Raw genomic sequence first — 16788 nt, forward strand, 5'->3', positions numbered from 1 at the left:
CAGTTCTTTAAAAATAACCATTTTTCAGTGCATTACTACTTAAACACTATATGGGTGATCAGACCATAATAAACATTAAAGCACATAAAAGAGCACTAGAAATAGGATTGCATTAAGTAGATAATAAGAAAGAGATGTTGGACAAGTGGCCTCAATAACTTAAGAAAGGGTGAATTAAGTTTCAAAAATTTCCCACTAACAAAATTTTAACCCTCTTTTAAATGATAGGCTCAGAATGCAGAAGAATAAGCAACAATCAATTTAATCGATGTTCTTTCAACATGCAAGACAAAATTTATTGCAATAAAATAAATGAGATAAGGGAAGAGAGAATTGCAAACTCGATTTATACGCGTCCGACCACTTCCTGTGCCTACATCCAGTCCTCAAGAAACCCACTTGATATTTTCCACTATCTCTGTAAATCCTTCACAAACTTTGAACACACCTAGGGATCCCTCACCCTTGTGTTCAAGATTCTCACACTCCAAGAGACACACCGTCTCTTGATTACAACTAAGTTCAATAGATGAACAGAAAGATTTCTCCCCTTTAGAGTAGATGATACAAATTGAAGATCCTAGAGGAATTTCTCTCTTTTAGAGATGATAATAGAAGTTGAAGTTCCTAGATGAATTCTCGATAGATTTGCAAGTGTTTGGCCAAGGGTTACTTAGAGAGCATTTGACAATTAAGTTCTCTTTGAAAACTCTCTCTTACTTTTTGAAGTCAGACACACATGTATATAGGCCCCTCGTGCCTTTTCAAAATGGTTTGAAACATATGTGTCTTTGCAAAAAGTTTTTCTTAAATTTTCTCACTAGTAATTGATTACAGGGTTCTGGTAATTGATTACACAATTATATTTTGAAGAGTCATGACTTTTCAAAGCGTTTTTTGAAGTGTTGTTACTGGTAATCGATTACAAGATTCAAATTTCAAATTTCAAAACCCTTTTGAAAGCTTACTTGCAAACATGTCTTCTGGTAATCGATTACACTGTCTGGTAATCGATTACCGGTGCCTTGATTTATTGGAAACAATGTGTTTGAGGCAAAAGTTGATCAAACAGTGATATTCTTTATCTTTTTCTTGATCTTGTTTATTCTAAGGCCTTATCTTTTTCTTGATCTTGTTTGTTTGACCTTGAATTAATCTTTAAGCAATCTTTGTTTGCTTAACCTTGAATGTTTGTTGAAGCAATCTTATTTGATTATACCTTGGCATCATCAAAACCTATATTAATACATTTACATTCTCCCCCTTTTTGATGATGACAATCATTATCAAGTGAATTCTTTTTGGCATCATCAAAACCTGCATGATTCATATTCTCCCCTTTTTTGATGATGACAACCATTATCAAGTATATTCTTTTTAACATCATCAAAACCTGCATGAGTCACATTCTCCCCCTTTTTTGATGATTACAACCATCTGTAGGTTAGGAGTAAAAAGAATATCTATTTCTATTGTTCACTCCCCCTAGATTTTGCAATGATTGCTTATATGAAACAGTTGAAGATTTCATATATAACAAAACTGTCTCAAAAAATAGATAATTCCCCTTACCATCTTATTTTTTATTCTCTCTCCATTTGTTAACATAAAAAACAAATCATAAGCAGAGAGAAGAAAAGCATTCAGCAATTTATAAGAAATTAAAAGAGTAGAACATGTCATACCGTTCAAAGTATCATTTCTTGGCCTAAAAGAAAATGTTACCACTTGTTGGAATATATGAGAATCAAATGATACCAAAAGGCCTTTATCACATAATTGATAAATACTTAATAAACTATGCTTGAGACCATCAATAAGTAAAACATTTTCTGTGGAGGTAGAGGGATTCGTACCTATTTTTCCAACTCCAACAATTTTACCTTTGTTGTTGTCTCCATAGATCACATGTTCACTATTTTTGGGAGAAATATGAATAGACTTTGATGCATCTCCAGCCATGGAGCAACCACTATCAATGTACCAACTTTGCTTCAAGGAGTCCATCATTCATATAATCATATTTTGATTTTGGTACCCAAATTTTCTTGGGTCCTTGAATGTTAATTTTGACTAAGGATCATTTTGGAACTCATACCATTTTTCCAATGCTACTACCATTCTTTCTAATATAACATGTTAATGCATTATGACCTTTCTTACCATAGTAAAAGCATGCTAAGAAGGGAGAACTAGTCTTTTGAGTGGAGGCAAATAAACTTTTATACATCTTTTGTTGATTTTTAAGATTATATCATAATCCAGCCTTATCAAAAACACATATGTGTTTGCCTACTATAATATCTTAATTATTTTTACCAAGAGTAAATTTGCCAAGAGAAATTTTTAAATCTACAATTTCTTCTTTAAATTTATCACAACATTCACATGAATGAAATGCTTTAGTGTTTTCTTGTATTAAGCATTTTCTAGAAGATTGGTTTTTATCTACTGATTTTGATGGTTTAACTTCAGATTTAAGATTTTCTAACTCTTCATTTAATTTCAAAATTTCCTTTTCTAAAATTGAAATATTTTTCTTAGAAAACGAAACTAATTTGGCAAGTTTGACGGATTCTTTATGCAAATCATTGAATGCATCTTGGAGTTCATCAAAAGAAATAGATAAGTTATAGTTAGAAGACATTACCTCTTCTATGTTTCATAGTCCTTGGCCATGAGGCCTAGATTTATGATTTCATTTTCTGAATCACTTAATGAATCCATGTAATTATCTTCCCAAGTGATGTATGTTTTCTTATCTTTCTTATCTTTGAAACTTTTCTTGTCGGATTTTTTCATTCTTCTTTTAAAGACAGGACAATCAAATCTCAAGTGCTCAGGTTGATCGCATTCATAGCATTTAGGAACTAAGGAGGAATCTTCTCCTTTGTTCTTTGGATTGAAGTTTAATCTCCTTTGATTTTCTTTGTTTCTCAGAAATTTATTGAATCTCTTCACAGAGTCTGAAATCATCATCTTCTTCTAATTTCTTTTCATTTGAGTCTTTTTTGTCATTTTCCTCATGAATAGAAGAAGATGAGGTGCAATTCCTTTCCTCTTTTTGTCATCCTCTTCATGTTGATGGAGTCTCATAAGTTCCATTTCATGTTCTTGAAGTTTTCCAAAGAGAGTGGCAAGAGACATGTTGGTGAGATCTTTTGATTCTGCAATTGCTGTTACTTTTGGTTGTCATTGTCTGCTTAAACATCTCAACACTTTGTTAATGAGATCTTCATTAAGAAATATTTTTCCTAATGATCCAAGATGATTAACTATATGTGTAGATCTCTTTTGTATATCTTGTATGGTCTCATTTTGATTCATTCTAAACAGTTCATATTCATGTGTGAGAGTGTTTATTCTAGATCTCTTGAAATCAGTTGTGCCTTCATGGGTTACTTGTAGTGTATCCCATATCTTTTTTTGCATTTTTACAATTTGAAACTCTAAAATACTTATCCATGCCCAATGCAGAAGTAATTATATTCTTGAATTTTAAATTATAATGAACCCTTCTTCTTTCATATTCATCCCATTGTTCTCTAGGTTTTTCTATAGTTGCATTTCCCACTATTATTGAAGGAATGAAGGGACCAATTTCAATGGCTTCCCATATATTTAATCTATGGCTTCTATAAATATCTGCATTCGGGTTTTCCAATAATGATAACCCTCGCCATTGAAAACAAGAGGCCTATTAATAGAATTTCCCTCAGGAAATGGAAAGTTAGATGAGGTCATACTTATTCTTGAAGTTTTTTAAACTTTAAACAAGAATCCTGCTCTAATACCACTTGCTGGACAAGTGGCCTCAATAACATAAGAAGGGGTGAATTAAGTTTCAAAATTTTCTCACTAACAATCTTTTAACCCCCTTTTTAATGATAGGCTTAGAATGCAGAAGAAGAAGCAACAATCAATTTAATCGATGTTCTTTCAATGTGCAAGACAAAATTGATTGCAATAAAATAAATGAGATAAGGGAAGAGAGAATTGCAAACTCGATTTATACTGGTTCGACCACTTTCCATGCCTACGTCCAGTCCTCAAGCAACCCACTTTATATTTTCCACTATCTCTGTAAATCCTATACAGACTTTGAACACACCTTGGGATCCCTCACCCTTGTGTTCAAGATTCTCACACTCTAAGAGGCACACCGTCTCTTGATTACAATTGAGTTCAATAGATGAACAGAAAGATTTCTCTCCTTTAGAGTAGATGATACAAATTGAAGATCCTAGAGGAATTTCTCTCTTTTAGAGATGATAATACAAGTTGAAGTTCCTAGATGAATTCTTAATAGATTTGCAAGTGTTTGACCAAGAGTTGTTTAGAGAGCATTTGACAATTAAGTTCTCTTTGAAAACTCTCTCTCTTACTTTTTGAAGTTAGACACACATGTATATAGGCTCATCGTGCCTTTTCAAAATGGTTTGAACAAATGTGTCTTTTCAAAAAGTTTTTCTGAAATTTTCTCACTGGTAATTGATTACTGGGTTCTGGTAATCGATTACACGGTTATATTTTGAAAGTTCATGACTTTTCAAAATGTTTTTTGAAGTGTAGTTACTGGTAATCGATTACAAGATTCAAATTTCAAATTTTAAAACCCTTTTGAAAGCTTACTTGCAAACATGTCTTCTGGTAATTGATTATATTGTCTGGTAATCGATTGCCAATGCCTTGATTTGTTGGATACAATGTGTTTGAGGCAAAAGCTGATGAACCAGTGATATTCTTTATCTTTTTCTTGATCTTGTTTATTCTAAGGCCTTATCTTTTCTTGATCTTGTTTGTTTGACCTTGAATTAATCTTTAAGCAATCTCTGTTTGCTTAACCTTGAATGTTTGTTGAAGCAATCTTGTTTGATTATACCTTGACATCATCAAAACCTATATTCATACATTTACAAGAGTTACATTACAAGAGTTAGTCTATCAGGCTCCCAACAATGGGATTTAGTATGAGAGGCTTTATACTTTAGGGGCTGATGTGGATAGAAGAAAGGAAGGGATGGATAAAGGAAGAGAAGGGGATAATGGACATAGAAAGAGGGTTTCATCTATTTGAGATGCTCAGGCTTAAGATGTATTCATTAGAGAGCTCTGAGTCTCAATGTATTGGTGTGTCTTTCCTCTCCTTATCCTTTTATAGGCCTAAGGTAACTTACTTTTCGTGCTGACTTTGCACTGAGCGCGCACTCCTAGGCTTAGCAAGAATGGCAATTTAATCACGCGCTAAGCGCGACCTGGAGCTTTCTCGTGGGCCTTCTTCGTGCTAAGTGTGAGTTGGCTGTTAAGCGAGCATGCACGCTGAGTCGGTTTTGTGTGCTAAGCGAGCTGTCCAAATTTCCAACTTTTCTTCAAGGCTTTTTCTTCTAGGTTTTACATCAATTTTCCTCCAAAGCACTTGAAATTTTCTTCTTTTGACTTCTGCTAATAAAAACTTACAATGATATTAATTTCTTCATTATTTCATTAAAAACAATAATAAAGTGAAGAAATTATAGTCATTCTTAGTTAAAATTGACTATCAAATTAACTTAAATTTCACAATTATGAGGAGTATATAGTCAAATAGGTTTTGTGGGATTTCCTTTTGTCTTCTACAAGTCTATTATGGGTTGCATTCACGTTAGTATTGGCAACATATATGTTTACAAATTTTATATAGGTTGGGTTTAAATCATTTGGGTTACAACATTTAGCACATACATATTATGTTTGTAAGTTTGTAAGGGTGGGTACCACTTGTACCCTTCATCCAATTCCTCAATGAAATTATTTTTTTGCTAATAAAAATATGCTTTATTTTAAATTTTGAGAAAAATGACCAATGTAAAATAAGTTTCATTCAATTATAAACCACAATTTATTATAAGTTTTGTTGATTTTTGCAAAATTATCTTGAAAATCATACCAATTGTGATTTGTGATTGAATGACAATGTAAACCCTTTTTAGACTGTCACTGCATTACCATTAAACTCTTATTTTTTTGTGTTGAAAGTAATTAATTTATTGCGTGATCACACAATGAACTTTGTAACTAATATGTGCTCTTGGATCACACAAAGAACTTTGTTATGGAATAGGGATAGAGAAATGGTTGAGTCCATGATACTTGTTGACTGATCTTGGAGAGTTATGGATCCGCCCCTGCATTTATGTATGTGTCCATGGACTAAGATGGTTTTCAATATGATAAATTTTTTCTTTTGTGTGTGTGTGTGTGTAGGCTATGCACTGATAATGTAAATAATTTTACACCATTATTCAATCACAATTAATCATGCATGATAAGTTTATTAACTTTTATGATAATCATTTTCACTTTAGAAGTCATATCAATGATGAATTGTGATTGGATGATAGCGTAAAATTATTTTACACCCTCATCGCATGACTATTAAACTTCATACAAAGACATATGAAGTAAGGGTATTCAAATACAAACCGTTCCAAGTAAAAATCATAAATTGCAAAAAAAAAAAAAAAAAAACCTGAAAACTGATCCAAACAAATAACTTTTGGATTTGTTTGGATGAATGTGTGCTTAAATTGATCTGTTTGGTTCAGTTTGTGGTTTGTGTTTCTAAAATAGAACCAAATTGAAATGCATACTACTTTAGTGTTATGTTTTTTATGTGTATATCACTTGAATTTCACATTATTTTATAGTATTGCTTATATGAAACTTAAAGAGTATTTACTCTTTTCTTTTTCCATACGACTTTTATCATAGAACTGATGGAAATTTAGCCTATTTTTATTATAGAATGTTTATCATATTAACAAGTTTTGTAGATTCTTATTAACATTTTTTAATATATTTTGATTTTTAAAAAGATGAAAAGAAAGTATATAATTTTCAATGGAATAGTATGTTAGTAAAAACCACAAAAACCGATCTAAACCAAACTGCGAAAGATTGGTTTGATTCTGTTCAAATTTGATAGTAAATTCAAACCGAACCGAACCAAACTATATATAACTTTTTGTTTGATTCAGATGACTTTTTGATAATAAAAAATCAAATCAAACCGTACCGAGAACACATCTAATTTCAATAAATAAACTAGGTGTAAGGCTACCACATAATGACCTTGTTTTTTTATTAAAAAAAGTTATGTGGGTCTGGTTTAATATTCTTAGAATCCCAATCCCAGGTTTCACCTACACTTCTAAGCCCTAGCATATGACTCAGTGAATGTGTTACTTCTTTTTTATATAGGCTTAAATATATTTTTGGTCCCTGATATATATTTGATTTTTACATCTGGTCCCTAATAAATTTTTCCTTCGAACTAAACCCTTAATATTTTAAAAGTTTTGTCCAAGGTCTCTGCCTTTAGTCAGCATTCATTAAATGTTTACGTGGCCATTAATTGGACACGTTGACATGTGATGTGTGATGTCACGTGTACTCATTGCCTGAGAAGGATTACACGTAGGAAAAAAATAAGAATTTTGTTAATTAAAAATGATGTTGTTTGAGTGTTGATCTCTCTTCTTCCTCAGAAAACCTAGCTCTTTCTCTCCACCTCATTCTTTCTCTTTTCTACAAGCTCTCCATGCACCACCGTCACCATCAAACAACGACCCACACCACCAAATAACAGATCGCGACGCTAGCACACCACCATGACGCGTCCTATTCCATCGTCTCACACCATCATAACTCTTTTAGCCATTTTTTCAACCATTCATGTCAATTAATCTGTCACTCTTTTTAAATGTTCAATTAAAAAGAGTGAAAGAAGGGTCAAAAAGTGATACAAATAATCAATTTTAGGAATAATCTAGGCATTGAAAGAAAAATAAAGTATATTATTTTTGGTTCCTACAAATTTCATCAAAGCAAGTTCTTACTCCAAAATTTTTAAGTCTTAGAGAAAATCAGTTTTGGTTCTCACTGATTTCATCAAAGGATAACACGACAGTAAATTGGAGTTTGACTTTTGGTTTCACTCTTGATGAGCCGTGGAAAAGAAAACAGTAATTCAGTATATTTTTTCAAATTCTTGGCTCTCTCATGTTGCCATTCTCTGTCGAGACCATTCGAATTTGAAGCTCCAATCCAAACATCATATCAAAGATGTGATTTGTAGCTCAAAATAAAACAACCAGACGGTGGTTTGATGATTTGAGTTACAAAACCAAAAAATCATAGCAGTAACAACTGCGAGTCACAAAAAGGATACTAACTTCCTCCCTTATCTTCTTTCTAGTAATCTTGACATTTATCACCAACGATTCTTTGTCAATGAAAAAATATCAGAAGTGTAACGATGACTGAATTATGACTTATTCAATAAACTCACTATTCTTTTAAAAAAAAAATTGAATATAATCCCCCAATTCTTGCAGCCACAAAATTCAAATTTTAGGATGTAACACATAGGACAAAGGAAGTCAACATGTTACCTGGTCCACTAAAGTCAAAGGCAGCAAGCGAAAAACCACCACAATCCTGATCTACTAATCCATCTTATTTTCCAATATCCTCCCAACAGGTTAGTACTCATAACATATAAGTTTTATAATTTTGTATTCCTTATGTTTTCAATTCATCTTATTTTGGTGAAAAAAATATTAGCCACTGTTATAATATTAGAGCTAACAAATGTTTTTAAGTTTTTTTTATTCTTAAAAATTGAATATGACACTAGAAAGTTTACAATACTCACACACCTTACTCAATCAACTAAATTAAATTCCTTACTAAACATTTTTATGTTCCGTTAATAATTAGGACAATTATTCTCCCCACTCCACTAAGATTATACATTTTTAAATTACCTCATTTAAAAGCTGAAATGTTTTTTTTGGTGTTGCAATAACTTCTCCCACTATATGTCCATCATGCCCTTGCAATTGCCTAGTCAACAGCAAAAAAAAAAAAAAAAAATGAACCAAAAAGGCAAAAGAAAGAGTTATTCATTCTTGTGTATCATTCTCAAATCTCAATAAGTAAACCCGTGCAATTATAGTTTGTCATAAAATTTATGTAAATATCTTAAGAACTTGTTGCCTCAGCTACCAATTATCCAACTAATGAGTAATATTTAACTTCATTTCAGCATTGTGTGCATTGCATATATAACCCGTGTAAATGGGCTAAAACAAATAATTTTATAAATCTAATGAGAAATATTCAGATCCATCAATATCATAGTCACTATAAATCTCAATCTAGATAAAATTTCTAGGAGAACCAACTATTAAGTATGAAAAATCATAAAATGTATAAAATATCATTTTAACTGCCAAAATCCGTAATAACACTCACCGCCACTGGCCTTTTCACGTGTCCTCAAATTACTCTTGGAAGGATTCTCACTTGTTGCACCCAAAACCCAAACAGAAAATATGAGATTGACAATAGCTACATAAGCAGTGACACAAACGGGATTAATTGTTAATTTGGTCTCCATATTATTATAAATGGTTTAATTTAGTCTCCAAAATTTTAAAAGATTTAATTTAATCTTAAAGTTTTTAAAAATAAATAAATTTGGTCCCTAAATTTTTTAAAGGTTCAATTTGATCATCAAATTCTTAAAATGAATAAATTTGATCTTCAAATTTTTAAAAACTTAATCAAATTGAATCACTTAAAATAATTTGAAAACCAAATTAATTGATTCTTAAAAATTAAATTGTACATTTTAAACATTTGAAGACCAAATTAAACCATTTAAAAAAATGAAAGACCAAATTGATAATTAAGTTGACATAAACACTCCTATTGTTTTCTTTCCCTTTCAAACTTATAAAAAGGAAAAGATACTGATATCCCATAAAATTTTCCTTCATGTACTTTTCAGTGAATTTAGATGGACAATTGAGAGTATCGGACGTGATATTTGCAACAATCATCAGTCAAGCAAACCTCTTGACATGAGTTTTTTTTTTTCCTTAGTCTGGCCAGCAAGGATTTTGGTGAGCATCATGTAACCGAGAATGGCAAAGGCATTGCAGTGAATACCTTCGTATTCTAAAATGAGATTCCCTAATATATTACAGTAAATCTTTCAAATTTTAGGTTTTAATATTATATATAGGGTTACTTAATTTTCAAGAGCAATTGAAATATAACAATAAAAGTGCCCTAGACCATATGAACAGACTAATCATTCATGTCTTTATAGTTTTCTACCTAAGATGCATAAACTCCCTTGTGTTGATCCTTTCAAGAAACAACAGTAATCAAATTGCACATACATATTCTAAGGTATTCAACTTAAAAAGTGAAAAAGATAAAAGATGAAGAAAAAAACATCTAAGCACATGATTAAGAAAAGCCCAGTATAAAACATCCATATTCATTCAAACATTTCACCAAACAGTTGATGGGCAAAAATAAACTGAAATATGTACATGCTGCAAATCAGTTTAGGAACTTATCAATGAAGTATATTTATCAATCAGAAGAACAACAAACCTGTTTGGGAAAATGTAAAAGCCTCAACATGATTTAGTATAATTATACAGTAATGAAAAAAAACTTAAATATATTTTTAATCCCTAATAAATATCTGATTTTATATTTGTTACTTAATAAATTTTTGATTTGTGAAGAGTCTCTAATCAAACAATAATTTTATTTTTTATCTTTGACACTTATTTTTAGCCCCTAATAAATTAGCAAAATATGTGTTTGCTCCATGATAAATATTTTTTATTTGTTATTAATACAGACTAAAACAAAATTTGCTAATTTATTAGGAAGCAAACACAAAATTTTATAATTTATCAAGGACTAAAACAAGATATCAAGATCAAAAATAAAAATGTTAGTTTTATTATGGATTCAATGCAAAACAAAAAATTATTAGGGAGCAAACACAAAATTCGAGTATTTATTAAGGATAAAAAATATATTTAAGCCAAAAAAATAACTCACCCTGTCATGGTGACCAGCGACGCCTGCTACGAATATGCAAGTAGGTGTTAGCATGGCTTGTAAGTTGTAAAAATTCAGCAAAAGTACTTCCAATTTAATTTGCCCAATCAATTTCCTCCACACAAAAACTCAACAACATAACTATGAACTAGGGCATTTTGGTCTTTAATCAATCCTCTCAAAATTTTCAATGATTTAAAAAAGATTAAAATATATTTTTTATCCTTAAAAAATACTCTTAAATTTGTGTTTTGATTCCTAATAATTTTTTTATGCATTGAGTCTCTAATAAAATAATAATTTCATTTTTAGTCCTTGACACTTTTTTTAGTTCCTGATAAATTAACAAATTTGTGTTTGTTCCTTGATAAATAAAAAAATTATCAAAGAACACACAAAATTCCCTAATTTATCAGGGATTCAAAAAAAGTGTCAAGGACTAAAAACAAATTTTTTGTAAAAACAAAGAAAAAATATATTAAGGAACAAACACAAAATTTGGGTATTTATTAGGGATCATAAATATATTTTAGCTTTTACAGAAAAGTTGTACAATAAGTAAAAGAGAAGATTGATTAAAGACCCAAATGCAATAAAAATGAACAATTGTCACAAAGTAAAGAAGGCTAGAGTAGTTTTTTTATAGCATAAAAAAATTATATTTAGATAGTAGATGTACATCATACTTTTCTATAAATAGAATTTAAAGAATAATGAAGATAAGATGAAAATATGATTTTATAAAGGGTTTAAACATTTCTAATGATAAGATGAAAATAAGACTAACAAATATAGGGGAGTAAGATACACATTTATTTTCTAATATAGGAAAAGTCTTTCCAAAATAACATATATCTATTCCGGAAATGTATTTCTGAAACTATATGATAGTTTCAGAAATACATTTCCAAAATTGGTATGTTATTCTAAAAGACATTTCTAGAAAATAAAATTGGGTTCCAAGGCATGTAATGTAACACCTTGAAAACTACAACTCAATGAGTGTGTTTATTTATTCTTTTATGAGTATTTGTCTATGATTAAATTGACTTTGAACTATGATTTAATTATAAAAAAAAAAATCAATGTTAATTTATTTCTTGATGATTAAAAGTCTGAAATTTGTTGCTTGCAATTATTTGCCTGTGATATTTTGTTGTGATTTAAATTCTCTTTTTAGAGAAAGAAACTCTATTTTATCATTAGGATTTATTTAATTACACAGGAAAATACCTCATTCAAAAAGAGGAGATCGATTTATAGAAGTACCTTCCGTAAAGGTTTGATGATTTCCAGCCATTATAAGATTTTCTTTCAAAAACCATTTGAATGACTATCAAATAAAGATTTGATCACCAGTTGTTAAAAATAATGGCACATTGAATCATAAACCAAGAGGGGAAGGTGAATTGGTTCCAAATCATTTTTAGACCCACATGAAAACATTTCGGAAATAGCTTTCTTTAATCATGTTGATTCAAGAGTTATTAGGTGTGTTGCAAATACCCTTTGATTTCTTAAACTCGATTAATCACTTACGCAGTGATACATAATAATTATCAATACTCTATTGTTAAGAAACTTATGCAAGAAGCAATACAGGAGTTCAAAGGTTAGAGAAAAAGATGCGTACACAATTTATATTGATTTGATTTATAGGAAATCTACATCCATTTGATTCATAACAATTCACTAGGATCTTTCCACTATAACCTTTTGAGCTACAACCAAACTCACAAGAAAATGCACATTACAAATGCCTAACTCTTGAAAACCTATCTAGAACTAAATCCTACATGTAGAAACCCACTACATGCACACCATTGAGAAACTTACTCAATGAAAACAAAAATCAGAAGCATAGATTAAGGAAAGATTTCATCTAATTTGTGAAAAAGATGTGAAAGTCTGAAATACTTCCAATGTAGTCTCAACTTCTCTTCATTATCTCATGTAAAAATTCATTGAACCCAATGTGAAATGATGTTTCCAATCAAGGATCAAAGTGATGATGACACATGTGCTTAAACTTGTCCATAAATAGTAATAAAATACTTAAAATAACTTAATATCTTTTATAAAATAGTTAACTTTAAAAATTAGCTTTGAACACATAAAACAACTGAATTTTTTCAACAGGATCGTATCTACATCAAGGCAGAGTGTTGCTAGGTGCACCTAGCATTTTTGCCGGTGCACCTAGCAGTTCATGCAAAAAGACATTTGTACCCCTGGCTTAATTTTATTTAAAAAAAAAGGCTTCAGTCTCTCTCATTCCCTCCCTCCCACGTTGGCCTTCTTCTTCCTCCATCCCACCATTTTTTTCTTCTTCTTCCTCACCCCTAACCTCACCTCACCCGCGTTCTTGCTCCTCATGTCACCCTCGTCTCAAAAAAGCTTGACCCAGCATCGTCATCCTCCGTGTCGCGTTTGTTCTTCGTTGATCGTCGTCTTCTTCCTTCGCACCGGGAGTCCCTATTCTGCGACCGTGCCTCCGTTGGTGTTGAGTAGCCCAGGAAAATTGAGGGTGGTGTTCTCCCTCCGTGCGTTGGCATTGTCGAGGTAAGCAGTGTTTTCTCTTCCTTTGCCGACGTTCGTAGTTGATCCGTATAGGCTTATAGGTGATCCGTAAGTAGTAATTTGCAGTAAAGAAGCTTACGAATCAAGTTGATCCGTAAGAAGCTTATGGATCAACTTGATCCGTAAGGTGTTTAAGCTTCTTACGGCTTCTTACAGATCAACTTGATCCGTAAGCTTCAATTTTAGTTTTTAAAATTGGCAAATATTTGATAAATAGTGACATTTTTGGAAATTAGGATTAGTTGATTAAGTTTATAATAGTTTGAAATTTGGGGGATTATGTGTACAATACAATAACATTTGAATTTGGTGTCTTTTTGTTCTAAAATTAGCATCTTACTCATCAAGGTTCTTTCTTTCTCACAAGGTGTTAGTTACACGAATTCTCAGGTAACTCTGCTCTTTTTGTTTCATGCTATCTTCCCTTTCTTTGCACTTCTACGCTATCAATGTTGAATATTAAATGAAGGAGCTAAGGTGTTTATTTGAGCTCTAAATTGTAAGTACTTTATATATTATAAACTTTCTTTTTCCAAAATTGAGTATTACTTTGGTAGAAGATTAAATAATACCTCTAATTTGGATCATTCTTATTAGATTGTTGTCACAATTTGCTTTGTCAATTTAGCAAGAGCATTGGTAACTGTGATGTTGTATATTATAATCTTGGAACCTGTTGGGGCTTTTTTGGTTTGAATTAAAGTTTACTATGCATACTACATTTTATTTGTTTTGGTTTTAATTGTTATCATTCAATTTTGAGGGTTAATGGTTGAAAAACCACCTTATAAGTGGAGTTAATGGTTGCATATGTGTTCCATTATGTTCCCTTTCCTAACTATTCCCTTCATCAAAGCATGCTCTAAAGTATTAGCCGTGAATCATTCATGACCATGAATGACAACAAAACGTGACATAACCTATAGATCCAATGCAAAAATATGGCAACACTCCCATAACCACAATGCACACTACATTTTTAACCTACACATCCAATGGCACTCCAGAAACTAAGGAGTGTCACTAGAGTCAAAGAATTAGGACAAAGTACTCACAAACTAAGGAAATCGACATTGTTCCCACAACAATACCGGTCTAGGGGGACTACTGTTATAAATGTATCTTAGGCCTATATCCTCCTAGATATGTCATCTCAATAGTTGGCAAAACATAGATAGCCGACATCATTACCTTCTCAGAAGTGAGAGCTTACCTGATTAGTCATGTGTTCTTAGCGGTTTCTCCCACCAAATCATCCCTATAAAAGGCTTCCACTCAAAGGCTTGAGCTAACTTCAACTAATGCCAGATATACACAAGGTCTAGTTCAAGAGAAATCATATGATCTAGTCTTTATCTTCCTCTTTCGCCCTCTCCATCGAATGCGACCGAAGCGGGCCTACGCTGCTATGCTGGAAGCCTACTTCTATCACCCTTACAAACAACTTTTAAATAATTTCCATTGTAAATTACGATTTTAGGAGCTTTCACTTGAAACATATATATTACGTATTATCAACATGAGTAGCTTTTCGTTAAATATATTAACATTGGGTTTGATAGATTTCTAATTTTCTAAAATTTCTAAAAAATACACATTTAAACTAAACTTTTCAAATACATAAATGAGCTAAATTTAATTTCTTAATTATTGTGACCTTTAATTCACCATACCACTAGGTAATCGCATATGAGGTATTGTTTGTTTGGCATTATTCTAAGCTTCACAATTTTGTCCTTAATAGGCGCATTAGAGGGTTACAAAATAAAGGTGTTTATAAACAATTGTTGGTCTCGACTTCACAACTTTAAGCCTTGGCCTCGACATTTGTCCAAGTGATAATGATTGCTCAATATTAAATTTTCCTTGCCAAACTATGCATATTGATGGTTGCACAATATTTGTCTTGTTCACCCTTAAACCAATGACACGTAAGCATAAAAAACCTTAAGTCACCATAATAGTCTAAATCAATTATGTCATTGATTGCTCCATAATAAGTGTTACACCTAAATAATTGACTGAATGACAGCCCTACAATCAATAATATCCTGACAACTTGCATGACTTTGAGTCAATGAAATTTTCGTTAGACCAATGAAATTTGAGTGAATGAAATCAGTGATGGAATTTGCGATAGACATTTGCAGATCATGGTTAGGACTAGAGGATTAGGTTGTGCCTTAGGTCACGTTACTGGCAGAGGTGTGGGCAGAGGAGATCATGATGATTTCGATGATCCTCCGCAGCGTCGACGGCCTACCGTATCTGCAAGCAGGCAACGAGTACCTGTCACTGCTGCGGACGATGAGCCAGTGGTCCCTGCGATAGAGGCTGACGGAGCTTCGGTTGCGGCTGACGTATATGCGAATGAGCCGATGGCAAAAGGTGACGTACAGGACACTGGGGCAGACGCAAGCGCACAGGCTGTTGAGGATGAGCCTGAGGGATTTCCGGGTGGTCCGAGTGACCCATCCGTGCTGACCGAGTATACGAATCACGTTGCAAGCAGCGTATGGACTGGAGAGGTATTTATAATATTGAATTTTAGTTAGTTGTTAATTATACTTTATCATTGAAATTGTTTTTTCTTTAAAAGATGATGTTAACGAATTGTGTGTTCCTTTATAATTTAATTCAGGAGCGTCCTGAGTTGAAGTTATCCTTTCATGGGAGAAAGGTGCATAATTTAGGTAGGCTTGTCCCTGTCATTGAGGGGCTAGTTGTTGGGACAGGACTAAGTCCTCTGATCGCGTGTTCGATAAACACTGGTGATCGGGGACTTTTGTCTTCGTTTGTCGAGCGGTGGCACCGAGAGACTTCTATTTTCCATCTCCCTGTGGGAGAGGTGACGATCATGCTGGACGATGTCGCGTCTCTTCTGTATCTGCCCGTGGTTGGCAACTTGCATGCCTTTCAGCCTGTGCACGTGGATGATGTTGTATAGATGCTGATGGAGTTATTGATGGTCACTTCAGAGGCTGCCAGGGCTGAGACAGGGCAGTATCGTGGACCATACGTACGCCTGCAATGGGTATGTGATATCTATGAACGCCGATGCCGGGCAGGACATTGGACAGTTGCGGCTTGCACATTTCTTCTTCATCTTCTGGGTTGCACTCTTTTCGCTAACAAGAGTGCAACCCATATTCATGTTGTATTTTTGGAGGCACTTCATGACCTCAGTTAGACTAGGAGGTACGCCTGGGGAGTACCTGCACTGGTGCATATGTACGACCACCTAAATGATGCTTCTATCAACACCAGCCGATAGCTTGGTGGTTACATCACGCT

The 16788-nt window shown here is 32.7% G+C and overlaps 1 protein-coding gene across 1 annotated transcript; it reads left to right on the forward strand.

The window, feature by feature from the left end:
- The first annotated feature begins 15647 nt into the window (after positions 1-15647).
- LOC102669999 (uncharacterized) lies at positions 15648-16441 on the forward strand. Its single transcript, XM_006588101.1, has 2 exons — positions 15648-16022; positions 16136-16441. The coding sequence occupies exons 1-2, from the start codon at positions 15648-15650 to the stop codon at positions 16439-16441; spliced, it is 681 nt and encodes a 226-aa protein (XP_006588164.1).
- The last annotated feature ends 347 nt before the right edge of the window (positions 16442-16788 follow it).

This window comes from Glycine max, chromosome 9 (genome assembly GCF_000004515.6).
Source record: "Glycine max cultivar Williams 82 chromosome 9, Glycine_max_v4.0, whole genome shotgun sequence".
Lineage (NCBI taxonomy): Eukaryota > Viridiplantae > Streptophyta > Magnoliopsida > Fabales > Fabaceae > Glycine > Glycine max.